The 14,744-nt window shown below is 35.3% G+C and overlaps 1 protein-coding gene across 1 annotated transcript in view; it reads right to left on the bottom strand.

Annotated features, from left to right (window-relative positions):
* STXBP3 (syntaxin binding protein 3) overlaps positions 1–14,744 on the bottom strand; it is a 48,289-nt gene that overhangs the window by 23,021 nt on the left and 10,524 nt on the right. The window contains exons 2-7 of the mRNA XM_045801618.2: positions 14,605–14,654; positions 13,929–14,010; positions 9,736–9,812; positions 7,164–7,242; positions 5,754–5,854; positions 1,151–1,305 (exon numbers count right to left, since the gene is read on the bottom strand). Coding sequence (XP_045657574.1) covers positions 1,151–1,305; positions 5,754–5,854; positions 7,164–7,242; positions 9,736–9,812; positions 13,929–14,010; positions 14,605–14,654 — 544 coding nt within the window. The remainder of the gene's footprint in view (positions 1–1,150; positions 1,306–5,753; positions 5,855–7,163; positions 7,243–9,735; positions 9,813–13,928; positions 14,011–14,604; positions 14,655–14,744) is intronic.

Below are 14,744 nucleotides of genomic sequence, written 5' to 3'. Positions count from 1 at the left end.
ACAGAGTTCTAACAACAACTTTGTAAGATGGGTATTATCATTCCCATTTCTTAGATAAAGGGAACTGAGCGCAGAAGGGTCACACCGCTAGCAATTAGCAGAGATTAAAATGCAAGCAGAGATTAAAATTCAAGAGATTAAAATTAAAATTCAATTACACACAACACAGATGACTCTCAGAACATAATGTTGAACCAAGAAGTCAGAAACAAAAAATCTCGTTTGATTCCATTTTTACCAAGTTTGACAACAGGCAAAACTAAAATATGTGTTAGAAGTCAGGACAGCAGTGACCTTTGGGGAGGAAAGAGGGGGTGATGATCACGGGGGATCATGAGCAGAACCTCTGAGATGCCATCTACGTTCTATTTCTTGACCTTGGTGGGGTTTGTGGAATATGTTCACTTTGGAATGATTTATCAAGCCATACACATATAATTTATGCACTTTGCAGTAAATTTTATTTTTAAAAAGCAAATAAATAAAGGTACACAGTATTAAGTCAAACTTAATCTCTTTAAAAAAAAAAACCCAATAATCTATTTAAAATGGCCACTGGAATTAGATACTATAAATACTTTGAGGGACACTTGGGTGACTCAGTCAGTTCAGTGTCTGCCTTCGACTCCGTCATGATCCCAGGTTCCTGGGATCAAGTCTTGCAACAGGCTCCTTGCTCAGCAGGGAGCCTGCTTCTCCTGCCTACCACTCCCCCTGCTTGTGCTCTCCTTCTCCCTCTCTGACAAATAAATAAATAAAATCTTAAATACATACATACATACATACTTTGACACTAAAATCACTATGCAGTTAATATGGCCATTCAGATTTCGTGAAAACTTGACAAAACATTAATTGTAAGACTGTATTCTCTACTTGACAATAAAGACTTTTCCTCTAAGCATTCCTTAAACTTATGAAAAAGTGTTTGCAAATCCTACCAAATTTAAGTGCTGAAATTTAGTAACAGAGGCTATATTAGTTGCTCTGAAATGTCAACCTTAAACTTTAAATTTCCTTTATAAATAGCATAATTTCACATGGAAAATAAACTGAAACCAATAAACACAAACACAGAGACATTACTTAACCTCTATACTGGAGATCAGATAGAAAGCATAACATATACAGACACTACTGAGTGTCTTACCTTTTATATCTTACTCCAGGATTCTCATCCAGGGTAGCACACACTGTAACTATCTGCTCAGCCATTGCTTCCATAATGGCATCTTTTCCGTTTGCATTACTGGGGTCCGGACTATAACAGTAATAGAATGCATCTGGTACATCAAGAGTATAAACCTAAGTTAGGCCGGAAAAAAAGGTCACACTGTCAATTTGGTGACTTAATGAAAAAAAAATCAGTCAAGAAAAAAGCAGCTATTATTTGGACATTAAAAGAAATTATTTGCACTCACCATGCTGTTTCCTGAGACCACTGTATCTTTACCCTAATCAACCCTCATTTTCTTTCTGGCTTGATTTCATCCTTATTTCTTTTCTCACTCTCCTTTCCTACTTAGTCTACCTCTCTCCTTCAATTCTTGTTTCATATACAGATTGTACTGTTTGTTTTTCACTACCTATGCAACAGATGAAGGAATCTGAGGTAGTCAAACTAAAATAAAAATCTAATACCTGGCACAAATACAACAAAGCCAAAATTGGTCTATATATTTGACATACATTAAAAATCTTAATCCATTAGAGAATACCTAGAAATTTTCCATAGTTGAGATGTTTCCTCAATTCTTTAGCTTATACTCTGCATGTCCTTAAAATAGAAACATATTTTCTAAAAACACAGTATTGTGCCAGACATAGTAATTGGTCTAATCATAGGATACACTGAAACCTCAAAGACACATTTATTCAACTAACAAAAGCATTTACTTATGTACAAAGAACTGGATTAGAGATTTACCATTATTGTGTTATTTGAAGAGTTCAAAAGAAGCAGCTCTCTAACTGGGGTTGAGAGTTCTCCACTAAACTAATTTTTATTTTATTTTATTTTTTTAAACAATGATAGCAATCCCTCTTAGCCTAGGATAATGTATTGAGTGTAAAAGTAAGTATGTAATAAATATTACAGGTTAACTACTGAATTATAATCCACTTATGTCTGTGTTACTCAGTCTTGGCTGTTGTATTAACTTCCAAAAAGCACTTTTCATAGTACACTATCACACAATGGTAGGTAATATAATCTGTTCAAAAATACTTACTGCCCTGGGGTGCCTGGGTGGCTCAATTGGTGAAGAACAGTCCGACTAGATTTGGCTCAGGTCATGATCTCAGGGTTGTGAGATCAAGCCCTGAGTTGGGCTCTGCACTGGGCGCGCAGCTTCCTTCAGATTCTCTCTCTCCCTCTGCCGCCCCAATCCCCCCCCTTAACAAACAAACAACAATGAAAAAAACTTACTGCCCTTCCCTAAAGGGCCTCTCACTCACTGAAGTCAGTCTTGGCTATGGTCATTGGAATATGAGCAGAAGCGACACGTGCTACTTTCCCACAAAAGCTTTAAAAGCCATGGTGCATGTGTGGGTGGGGAGAGCCATGGTGTGACTCAAGCCATGGTGTGTGTGTGGGTGGGGAGAGCCATCGTGTGGCTCCACCATTTCTCTTTACCCTCTGCTATGTCCCAGACAAGGGCTGTTCCTTCATCCTCAGTGCTGGAATGAAGAGAATACAGGCAAAGCACAATGGACAATAACATGAATGAGAAATAAACTTGGTTGTTGTAATGTACTGAGATTCAGGGAGTTGTTACCATAGTTTAAATTAATCTAAGCTATCTCTTACTTCAATGAATCAAGAGAATTTTGGAGCTAGTTTTCATTCTACACTCGTATTTCTCCCATTTCCTTCCTCCTCCTCTTCTCCACTTTTCATCAGCACCATTACATGTTCCTTTAGACTATTATCAAATACTTTCTTCAACTTTATGACCCATAATCAGCTCGTAGGGAGACTTTTTTTAAAAAAAGATTTTATTTAATTTGACAGAGACAGCCAGCGAGAGAGGGAACACAAGCAGGGGGAGTGGGAGAGGAAGAAGCAGGCTCCTAGCAGAGGAGACTGATGTGGGGCTCAATCCCAGAACACCACGATCACGCCCTGAGCCGAAGGCAGACGCTTAACGACTGCGCCACCCAGGCGCCCCTCTTAAGGAGACTATGCGCACCCCCACCACTTCCATCTACTTTTCTTGCTAATCTATCGCTGGCTTAGGTCTATGTCTACCTAGACACCACCTAGTACTCTCTCCACTAACTACACCAGACTCTTTGTACTCCCTAAGGTCCACTGTAATCAAACTCCCCTATATTCTTGAATGCTTTCCATCTAATTGCTTTAATATATATGTGATAGCACTAATTATTTTAAACCCTCTGAGAGGGAAAGAGAGAGGTTTCTTTAATCTCTTTGACTCAAATTCAAGAGTGAATCAACCTCCTTCCTCCCAAAGCAACCTCTAAATGTGTTGAATGTCCAACTTTTCTTCGGAGCACTATCATATCTGATTTTGACGATCTCTCCCCAATGATCCCCTGACTTCTACTTTTCCTTAAAGACATTAGGACCAGTTCCATGGTCTTCTGTCTGCATCAGCTCATTTCCTGCCATTTATTCTTGGTGGGAACTAGAGCTTCCAACAACACAGTCCCAACCTACCTATAGAGACAGATTTATCTGGCATATCTTTGCCCCTTATAATTAATCCACACTTCTGCTGTTCCTCTGCACGTTTCTGTTTTTGTATCTTTGCATTCAGGTTATTCTCACTTTCCTCTTCTTTCCCACCTTATGAAATTCTATCCATTCATGAAGTATTTTCTCATTCTCCTAGTATGAATTAATCTCTCTTCTCTTGTGGTAGACCGTGAGCTGCCTCCCCCAAAACCACTCTTCCCTTACTTTTCAGTAACCATTCCAACACTTTGGGGGAAGCAGCCACATATGCCTACGTAAAAGACTACATTTATACACTTAAGCATACCCATGTCACTAAATTTTAGCCAACAAGATATAAATGAAATCTAGATACCTCCTTCTTTTTCTCTTTCCACCCTGCTTCTTCAAATGAGGATGAAATATACTACAGTTACCTTGAATCATGAGGGTCGTGCCTAGAGTAGGCCCTTGACAATTCTGTACAGCGGCATACCAGCATATATAACCCATTCCGTGACTTCTTTTATATTACTAAGAAATAAATTTCCCTCGTTTAAACTACTGAAAGCAAATTTTTCTATTATATGCAGTTAAACAGAATCTTAGTTGATATCATTTTGAAGATGTGTAATTCTTTGGATTTCTTTTGCAGCATTCAGGTGCGTGCAGGGCATATATCATTCCCAGCACAGCAAACCACTTTGCATCTAGCAGACAATGTCCACTGCACGTGATCTTGATAAATGCTCATAGAGGCCTTTCCTCATAGTTCAAATCACTGAGTGATTTCATTTATATCTTCACTCGCAAACGAAGGAGTTAAAAATATTTTCACTATAATTTCTCCGTAACAGTTAAATTTACTAAGTAAACCTTCTTAAGATATTTATCAAGGGAACAAAGGTAAAAACTTCACAGAATGGGGGGGAAACAAAGCAGACAGGACCTTAAATAATCACAACATTTTGCAAAAACCAGTAAGAAGATTCTCATGAGATTTCTCTATATAGACAAAGACATGTTATTTCCATCAACAATCAAATTGGTCAGAGAGCTACACAAATCTCTCCTTCAAATACAGCAACTGCAGAATTTTAATGAATTCTGAGACTTAAACTATATTTACCATCTGTACAGCAGATGCTCTAGATATGCTTGCAATATTTCTCACACTACTGTTTATACCCCACATCATTTAGGAAGCCCATTTCACCCTACATTAATCTTACATATCACATTAAAAGGAACAGGTCTAAAGGTAACCTTTGGAAACAGTATAATGTTAAATAGATATCTTAAAATTTTATAATTTGGATTATAATTTTTCTTTGCCCAAAACAGCAACCGCTTAAAAGAAAAATCCCTTTTCTAGGACCTTCCTGTCCCTTAAAATATTGACTTTATAGTTCCAAACGACAGTGAGCTATTACAATTCTATGAAATGCTAGAGTTCAAACACAGAGAACAGAGCACATCAAAGCTGAGCAATGCACAAGCTGTGTGATTTGGGGCAAGTGCCTTAATTTTTTTGATTTCCCCATCTTTAAAATGAAGATAGGATTACTATCTATTCATAGAACTATGATGAGGATGTACATGAATATATTTATGGAAAACACTGAGGAAAGTGCCTGGCGCATGGAGAGTACTATGTAGGTGTTTCCTATCACGATTATTATTATTAATTGAAGGCTCATAACTATTCCAAAGTCAAAATGAATTTTAAAACTTAAAGATTTTATAAGATAATCTCTATAATGTTATATAAAACATTTGTTTTAATATCACAAATGGTCACAGAAGCTAAAATGATTTCTTTTGAGTCATCTAACATAGACTGCTCAAAATCTTTTGATTTCATAATCTAATAGTGCTATAAAACTTGACATACACAGGACTTAGTGGCAGCCATGAAATTTAAGTTCCACTTTCATAATGTTCTGTTCCAATTTATGCTCATCTCCTTTCCTTCATCATGAGAAATATTTATTTGTGGATTGTTCAAAATCACCAAATACACAGTATATAAAATCCATTATGAATTAAAATTAAAAATAAAAAAAGAAAGTACCTGAGATTCAAGTGGAATGAAGGAAATATTTATTTCTTTACATCTTCTTATTGACTTGGAGCAAGAAGCTTTAATTTTGTTAAAGAGACTATCAGGGCAAACTGAGAGAGAGAAAAAAAAATCAAAGCATGTAACTCCAACAAAATTTTTATTCCTTTGAATAAATCATTTCAACATCCAAGAATACTTATTTTTTACATATAATTAGTGACTTTCACAACGTAATTTACTATGAGGATGAGATAGTATGTAAATATTCTTCTTCATTTTACAGAGCAGATGTATTCTAGCCAAGAGGGCTGTGATAGAAATTCCATTTTCCTCATTCATAGGCACCATAAGATAAGATTATTTCCTTAGAGAGCTGCTTACACAGCAAACTAAAATTTTCAGGAAGGAAAATCAGGTCCAAACCCACAACTTACTAAACGTTACAGGACTTTCAGAACTTCTTAGGAATTTATACTACTTTTCTAAATCTGGCACTAAGTGCAACCATACCCCACAAATTGTTAGTTTTTTCCTTGTACGTATTACAAGAACTTCTCTAATGTCAGGAAATCCTGAGACTAATAAATTCTGGACCTTAGAGCCTATTCCCCCCAACCCCACCTTTAATCTAGGTTGGAACATCAACCACTGGGTCTTAGTGTGTTTTAACATGATGCTCTTTAGCCTCAAGATTCCTTAAGAGGCTTTACATTCATTAAATTTTATCAATTCCATAAACATGAATTTCTGTATAATAAAGTTATTTAAAGGGTAAATAGTTATGGCATTATATTTTTAAAATGCAAACTACTACGGGCATGAGATAAATAATAACCTACAGGAAAAATAATATACTACTTCAAATGATGAATCTCTAATAGCACAGACCAAGACTGCACTTAGATGAATGGCATTTTCATTTTGCAGCATAATTATGTAAGGTAAAACATAAAGCAGGATTCTACGTGTTTCTAGACTTCTCTGTGATTCTTTAGTTTAGCTGCTTTCTATCTGAACATATGGCATGGTAAGAGAAATGTGACATATTCTCTCCATTAATATTTGCCAAGCAGATGGCAATTTCTTCAGTACTCTCCCAAAGGGTCTTATTTTTGATTATATAATCAAATCCCCAATTAAAACTTTGATTTAAAAAAAATTCCTCCTGTCATCAGCATAGAATTTGAGGGACAGCCCTCACCACCAACCCCCCACCACTGTATACCAGCAAAAATGACTAGTCGTAATTTAATTTTCTATCACCTTAATATGAATTAGGATAGATATGATCTTATATCTTTAGATTCTTTCTAATCTAATTAGAATAAGCAATAAGTAGAAAATCATAGTACTGTAATAAATACTTTACAATTAATGGGATTTTAAACAATGAAACAATACTTCTACAAAGCTACTTACAGTCAGTGAAGTATATATACGCTGCTTTGTATTTGTTCTCAGATTTACTTGCAAAATCATGTAAAAAACAGTCTACGGACTTAAAAAAGGTTAGATGTTAATATACATTTAACCAAATACTAATTTAAATATGTCAGCTTTTGAAATAACTAAGAGTATTCTTTTTTGATAATTAAAAAAAACCTTAACTTTTTAGAAGTTTACTTTATAAACTGATTTTTTTTTAAATGCTATGTTGTTTAGCCAGTAATAGCTAAAAACCTAAGTAGTAAGGTAATATGTATGAACAGAGTACTGTTTCAGCAATGAGAAGATCCAGGAACAATTCAGTGAGGAAAGCTGAAGCCACACATAAGACCATAAGAAGGTAACAAATCAGGGAGTCGAGAAGCCGATGAACATCCTGGAAATGTTATCCTCCCAGATAATGAAGCCATTGAGACTACGACTGAAGAGGTGTTGAAGAGACTAACAGTGAGCTAGGAGTAAAACTGTCAAGGGATAGTGAAAGACCCAGAGGTTGGGAAATGACTGCAAGGAGGAGGAATGGCAGGTAATATAGTCCGGTAGTTCTTACATGCCTCAGTACTGGTAGTTTTGTGGGGTTTTTTTGATTAATTAATTTATAGTGCTGGTAGTTTTAAAGATGACAATGACCGGGAAGCAAAAATGAAGAACACAGAATTTAATGATCTCCCCTCCATTTGTTCCTTTATCTCCTTCTGGAAGTCCTAGAACTATTTCTGTTAGATCTCATGGCTCTATCTAGCAAGTCTCTTATCTTTCCCCCATAATTTCCATGACTGTTTTTTTGCTTTGAGAGATTCCATTTTGACCTTCCAGGCTATTAATTCAAATTTCAATGATGATAACCCTTTTCTGCAATTAACTTTTTAACTGAGAAATCACATCTTTGAGCTTCAGGAAGTTTTTTTATGTGCTATACTACACTCCCCTTATGTGTATTATTTTTCTGTTCAGGTCTTCATCCTTCTTTCCAAGCAGCTATATTTTGTAAGATGTGTATTTTCTTCATTCTCACTGAACTTCCCCTCTCTGGCAGCTTGACCCACTTAGATGTGTCAATGCTTTCCTTTGTCAATTCCCACTGGAGGCTTAGGTTTGTTGTTGGGAGAATCCTAAATACAGGCAGTTCCACAAAAGGAGGAAGGCAAAAAGATTTCCCCTCCTAAGGGCTGTAGGTATATAAGCAAACAAACCACCAGGGCTTCTCTTTTTCACCAACTGACCTTTCCCTGGTGTTCAGAAAATCTCTTATAGCCAAACTCTTCCTGAAATCTGTCATTTTATGACCCCTGGTTGGGAACACTCTGACACTGGTCTCCGGCTCACACAGCCACTGAAGAAGGAAGTCTCTCACTAGGTTTTTCCACTAGTGTCCAATGAACCCAAGGGCTGTAGGACACAGGTAACTGACTCAGAACTGAAAGAGAAACTAGAGTTGGTTTTAGTAGAAAAAGGAGCCACATTCAGGTACCATTTTTTTCTGAGTCCTTTGCTCCTTTACTAAATGCATAATTTCGTATCCTGCTTCTGTCACTTAACATTAAAAATGAACAATTACCTAAATCACTAAAATTTTCTAGAAATCTCATTTTCAATGGCCACATAGTCTTTCATACCATTATCTGTTAATGCTAAGAATTAGTGTTAGGATATAAAATGTCTCTAAAATCCACCAGCAGCCAGGGGCGCCTGGGTGGCTCAGTCGGTTAAGCATCTGACTCTTGGTTTTGGCTCAGGTTGTGAACTCAGGGTCCTGAGATCAAGCCCCACATCAAGCTCCCTGCTCAGTCTGCTTGGGTTTCTCTCTTCTTCTCCCTCTGCCCTCCTCCCCCTTCTCTCTCTCTAAAATAAATAAATAAATAAATAAATAAATAAACCTTTAAAAAAAGAAAACAACAGCAGCAGCCAATATGCAGAGACTAAACAGTGAATATCTGGTTTTTTTCCCTGCTAATAGAATCAGAAGAAATGAAACTAGAATTGCCAACTTAACATTCTGAGTGGAAATATGGAAACGACGTATTGAAAAATTCATTCTCAGATATTGTACAGAATAAAGGAATCTGGTATTTACTTGGCTCTAACAGTCTGGCTTTAAGTATGAGCTCAATCACAGATCTTAAACTAAGATATTCCTTTGACATAAAAATATATTTACATACATGCGTGTATAGGTATGCATAAGTGTATGCTATAGAGAAGTCACTAAGATAAAGGATTAATCTAAGACTATTTCTTTTATGTACACTTCCGTCATCCCAAAAATATGGTTGCACAGGACAGCACTGAGTAGCAAATTACTCAAAGAAACTACCGTTTTATACAATTAAATTCTGCTTTCATATATGGGGGGAGGATTCTTTCACTTATATATTCTCACTGAGAAGAGTGCAAATGAAACAATTTTCTAACAGAAAAACTTTCCTAAGCAAGCTAGTGTATGGCACTACTTTTCTAATAAAGAATGTTTTATTTGAATTTTCTATGAGAAAATGGTATCAGTGGTGAATGATGAACATACCTTTTAAAGATTCAAAATACTCACCTTTGATGTTGGAGAGATAAAATAAAGAGCTTTCATTTGTCTGACAGGTTCTCGATTCTTATAAATATTCTCCACAACTAATAAAAAAAAGTAATTTTATATAACCAAGTATTTATACACTTGAAACAATTTTAAAGTAAACTTTACTTCTTATTTATAATAGGGAAACACATTTACATATACTGGGTTTAACATTTTCTTTGTCTCCATCTGATAAATTAAAAAATCCCAAAAATGTAGGGATGCCTGAATGACTCGGTCAGTTAAGCATCCAACTCTTGATTTTGGCTCAGGTCATGATCTCAGGGTCCTGGGATCGAGCCCCACATCAGGCTCCATGCTCAGCATGGAGTCTGCTTGTCTCTCTCCCTCCCTCTCTACCACTTGCACCCCCCCTCTCTCTCAAATAAACAAACAAATAAATAAAACCTTAAAAAAAAAATCCCCAAAATGTATCTTCCCTAAAACTAAACTCTGGGCTAAATGCTCATGATGAGAAAAAAAAGATAAAGCAGCTATTTCATAGTTAGGTCTATCAGCATAAGCAAGCAACGTGCCATGAAGAAAGCAAGAAAATGCACTAAAAATTAAAAAATGTATTTCTTTCTCAAAATATTCTACTATAATAGCAAATATGATACCAGATATCAGGCTAAGCACTTAACATGAATTATCTGTTAAACCTTACAGTATTATATAACAAACCTGTAAAGTAAGTATTTACAAATGAGGAAAATGAGGCTTGAAGTTGTTAGGTAACTTGTCCAAGTCACACAGCTAGAAAGTAGAACAGGTAAGATTCCAACCCAGATCTGACTGACTCCAGAATACAAATTTTTAACTGCTATAATATTCTTCAAATAAACTGCTATTAACTCTTATTCTTTTAAAACTCTGCAATATTTTTAACAATGATATACGACAATTTACTCAATTACAGTTTTATTATTGAAATTAAGTTCATAAGATTAACTTACATAAAATGAAGTAAATTTAAAACTAGTAAACTCTCTACTGTCAAATTAACTGTTAAAACTGTATTAAAAAAAACACTAAAGTATCATTCTACAAATCAAGAGAACCACCTTTTAAGACTAAAGTTGACAAAGGTCCTGGAAAGAATTAAAAAGATTAAACTTGGGGTGCCCGGGTGGTTCAGTCAGTTGAGTATCCAACTCTTGATTTTGGCTCAGGTCGTGATCTCAGGGTTATGGGATCAAGCCCTGTGGGGGCTCTGTGCACAGTGGAAAGTCTGCTTGAGATTCTCTCTCTTCCTCTCCCTCTGCCCCCATCCCGTGCTTGTGTGCAGGCACACTCTCTCTAAATAAAATAAATAAATACAATCTTCAAAAAAAAAAAAAAAGATTAATCTAACAGGCAAAGGAGGCTACTGTTGGACTTCCCTGGTAAATATGGTGAATCATCTTTTTATTCCTACATTTATACTAGTATAGGTTTATCATAGCTCCTATTAGGATATCAAATAAGGTTTCCAAGGAAATATTTAGTTTTACCGTTATCTCCATTCCCAACAATTGTAATTTCACCTTTAAAAGATTAAGGTTGGGGCGCCTGCGTGGCACAGTTAGGCAACCAACTCTTGGTTTCAGCTCACATAGTGAACTTGGCAGGTCGTGAGATCAGGCCCCAAGACCAGCTTCACTCCAAGTTCACTTCAGATTCTCCCTCCCTTTCCCTCTGTTCCTCCTGCTTGTGCTCTTTCTCAAATAAATAAATAAATCAAAAAAAAAAAAAAGATTAAGGTTAAATCTGTGTAAACTTACTTTTATTGCTGAATATTCAAAATCAAATGTTTTACAGTCATCTTGTGCTATATATACTACTATGTTTGGTGAGTAATGCACATGTTAAAATGTGAAAATATGATATGATTTAGAATACAGACTTTGCAAATACTCTGAAATGTCTGGTTAATAATAGCACAAAGTGCCACTTCTTCAATTCCCTGGAAAATGGATATCTAATAAGAGATTTTTAAAAAAGATTTTTATGATTATTCCTATAACAGTAACAAAGGAATAATCTAACTCCCAGTCTATTTTTTAAAAGGATTCTACTTTATTCCTCACTGAAGTAGCCTCATACATGCATTTTTTTCTCATCAGTTTTTTAAAACTTCTAAGACTCTACTGAACATTTTCACAAATGACCTGAATGATGACAGAAAGTATGATCACTGAACCTGCAATGCCAAGTCTAATCGAGGGAATCTCAGTTTGAGAGCCCATGTGGGACTCAAAAGGACTGTGACAAGTTCAAGTTAATAGATATGACGATGATTAAACCACAGCAAACCGAGGTGACAGCAGAGGATATAAGGAAGCAATGTGCTCCAGGATAAACAGTCCTTATGAAATGCTTCTCAAAAAAAGAAGAAAAAAAAAAAAGCTTCTTGTGGTCAAATAAATTTAGAAAACTGAGTACTACTCCTGAACCCAGGGGATCCACATACACACTGACATATAAAAAAAACTCTGGAAAGTCCTAAAGAAACCTGTTTAGCTTTGTCTAATGCTATTTCCCAAACTTACTTGGCAACAGAATCTTTTCCTTGAAGAATACATCAACACTGAACAGACGCTAAGAAACAATGGTCTACAAAAATTCAATAAAATCTCCCTAAAGTGCAAAATGGTTCTGTAGTTTCATAGAGTTTTCATACACATTAGCAAATGGTTCTCACTCTAGTTGCAAATCAGAATGACCTCTGGAAACTTAAAAAACTTTGTGGCTTAATCAATATTACATTTGTCCAATAGTAGAAAAATCAAGGCTTTAATCTTCTAATTTCTAGTTGAGAGCTTTTTCCACTGAGAAGACCATAAATACCATAAAGACAAACTGAATATATAATCAATAATAAAAGATTATATATTAAAGATTTTATATATGTAAATATCAAAATAAACATTATTAAAATTTTTAGATAAACCTCCCATTATACACAATGCTCAGGTTTTCTGGAAAATACTGGTAGATTTGAACCTCACAAGTAGCAGTGACAGAGGGTACACATCCTACATGAAGTTCCAAAATATAAAAGAATTATATTTGACTTTTTAAAAATTTGTATTTATTTGAGAAAGAGTGAGAGCTAGAGAGAGAGCAAACACACAGAGGGAGAGGGAGAAGCAGATTCCCTGCTGGGCAGGGAGCCTGACATGGGGCTCAATCCCAGGACCCTGAGATCATGACCTGAGCCAAAGGCAGATGCTTAACTGACTGAGCCACTCAGGTGCCCCTATATTTAACTTTGAGTCTCAGTTCCCTCATTACCAGTGAGGGTATTTAAATCTCTTTAAAGGGTTGTCATGGGGTGCCTAGGTGGCTCAATTCATTAAACGTCTGCCTTGGGCTCCGGTCATGATCTCAGGGTCCTGGGATCGAGCCCCACATTGGGCTCTCTGCCCGGTGGCAAGTCTGCTTCTCCCCCTCCCTCTGAGATCTCTCTCAGTCTGCGCTCTCTCAAATAAATATAGAAAATCTTTAAAAATAAAGGGTTGTCATGAAGATCAAATTTAAATAAATGAGTGAAAGGATGAGGAGTTTAAGGACGATGATAGGATTATAAATGTTATAAAATATGAGTATTATTCCTAAAAGGTAAGAGAGATTAAAATCTCATTAACACAATCCTGCCTAATGGAAGATAACTTGTGGCAGCATGATTTTTTTCATAATGCCATTCTAATGCTGATTTAAACTTATAATTAACTGTCTCATTTCTAGGTAATAAAGAGAAACTTATGAAGTCAATATTATACACTTGTAAATATGTACAAAAGTTGATTTTATAACATAAATCTTACTATCTACTTAAAAGCAATATGTGAAAACCAGTAACATTTATAAAAACAAGGAGGTAAATCAAGTGTGTCAACATACAAAACCATTATCAAATATAAGAGTTAAAAATTTCAATAACAAACTCAACAAGGCAACTGACTTAGTTTTGGTCAGGAGTACTGAATTCTCATCTCAGCTGAAGAAAAAACTTATTCTGAAGATTCACAGAGAAAAGAATGTCCAGTGTAATTATTATGGCTAGTGTTATAAAAATAATAAAACATAACCCCCTCAGAAACACAATGTCTAACTAAAATTTATTAATACTTTGAACTTTCCCAATCACAACAGAAAAGTTTTCATGATGAGTACTGGTTAGCACTTACCAGTTATACCCTCGGCTAGAAGATCTGTCATTTTGCAACATGATGCCAAAAGCTTCGTGGTAAATTCATCTAAAAGCATTATCTTAAAATGAATATAAATTAAGAAATAGTATAAGTACTTGATTGCCAAGAATTCACAAAAGACAGAATTTAAACATAGACCTTTTATGATATAAAATGAAAATATTAGGACAGCAGGCAAAATTATCTCAACTCACCTTTTAACTTGTGTGACCTGGAGATTTATTTTCTCAATACACATACATATAATATCATATATAAGTAAGCAAATAGAAACATTTCCATTTTGAAGCAGAGAACTTGTTCGTTTTATTTTTTTTGAGAACTTGTTCATTTTAAATGTATCTTGGGTTTAACATCAAATTTTCTTATAAAATTCCACTTCTGGAATAATAAATATTCTAGTGCTGTTCTGATCATTTGCCATGGATTAATTCATTTAATCTTTACAACCACACTATGAGGTAATACTATCCCTATTTTATAAACAGGAACAGAGAGATCAAGGAATTTATCCAAGAAACCACAGCTATCAAGTGGTGAAGCTGGGATGTGAATGCAATCAGTATGGTTCCAGACTCTATACTGTTACAGAAGTATAATAAGGATAATATATCGATGTCCTCAATTAAAGGGCAAAATATGCAAATTCTACCTTCCATTCGCCTTCTTTCTTGCAGTCATCAAACACTGTTGCTTTTATCTCTGCCAAAAAAAAAAAAGAATTATTAATGAATCTTAATCAACAGTTAGAAATATAATAATAGAATAACTACTCAAAAGATGAAAAACCTT

Source organism: Ursus americanus, chromosome 12 (genome assembly GCF_024610735.1).
Source record: "Ursus americanus isolate L20-20 chromosome 12, mUrsAme1.1.p, whole genome shotgun sequence".
NCBI classification, from domain to species: Eukaryota; Metazoa; Chordata; class Mammalia; order Carnivora; family Ursidae; genus Ursus; species Ursus americanus.
This window is presented reverse-complemented; position numbering and strand designations above follow the sequence as displayed.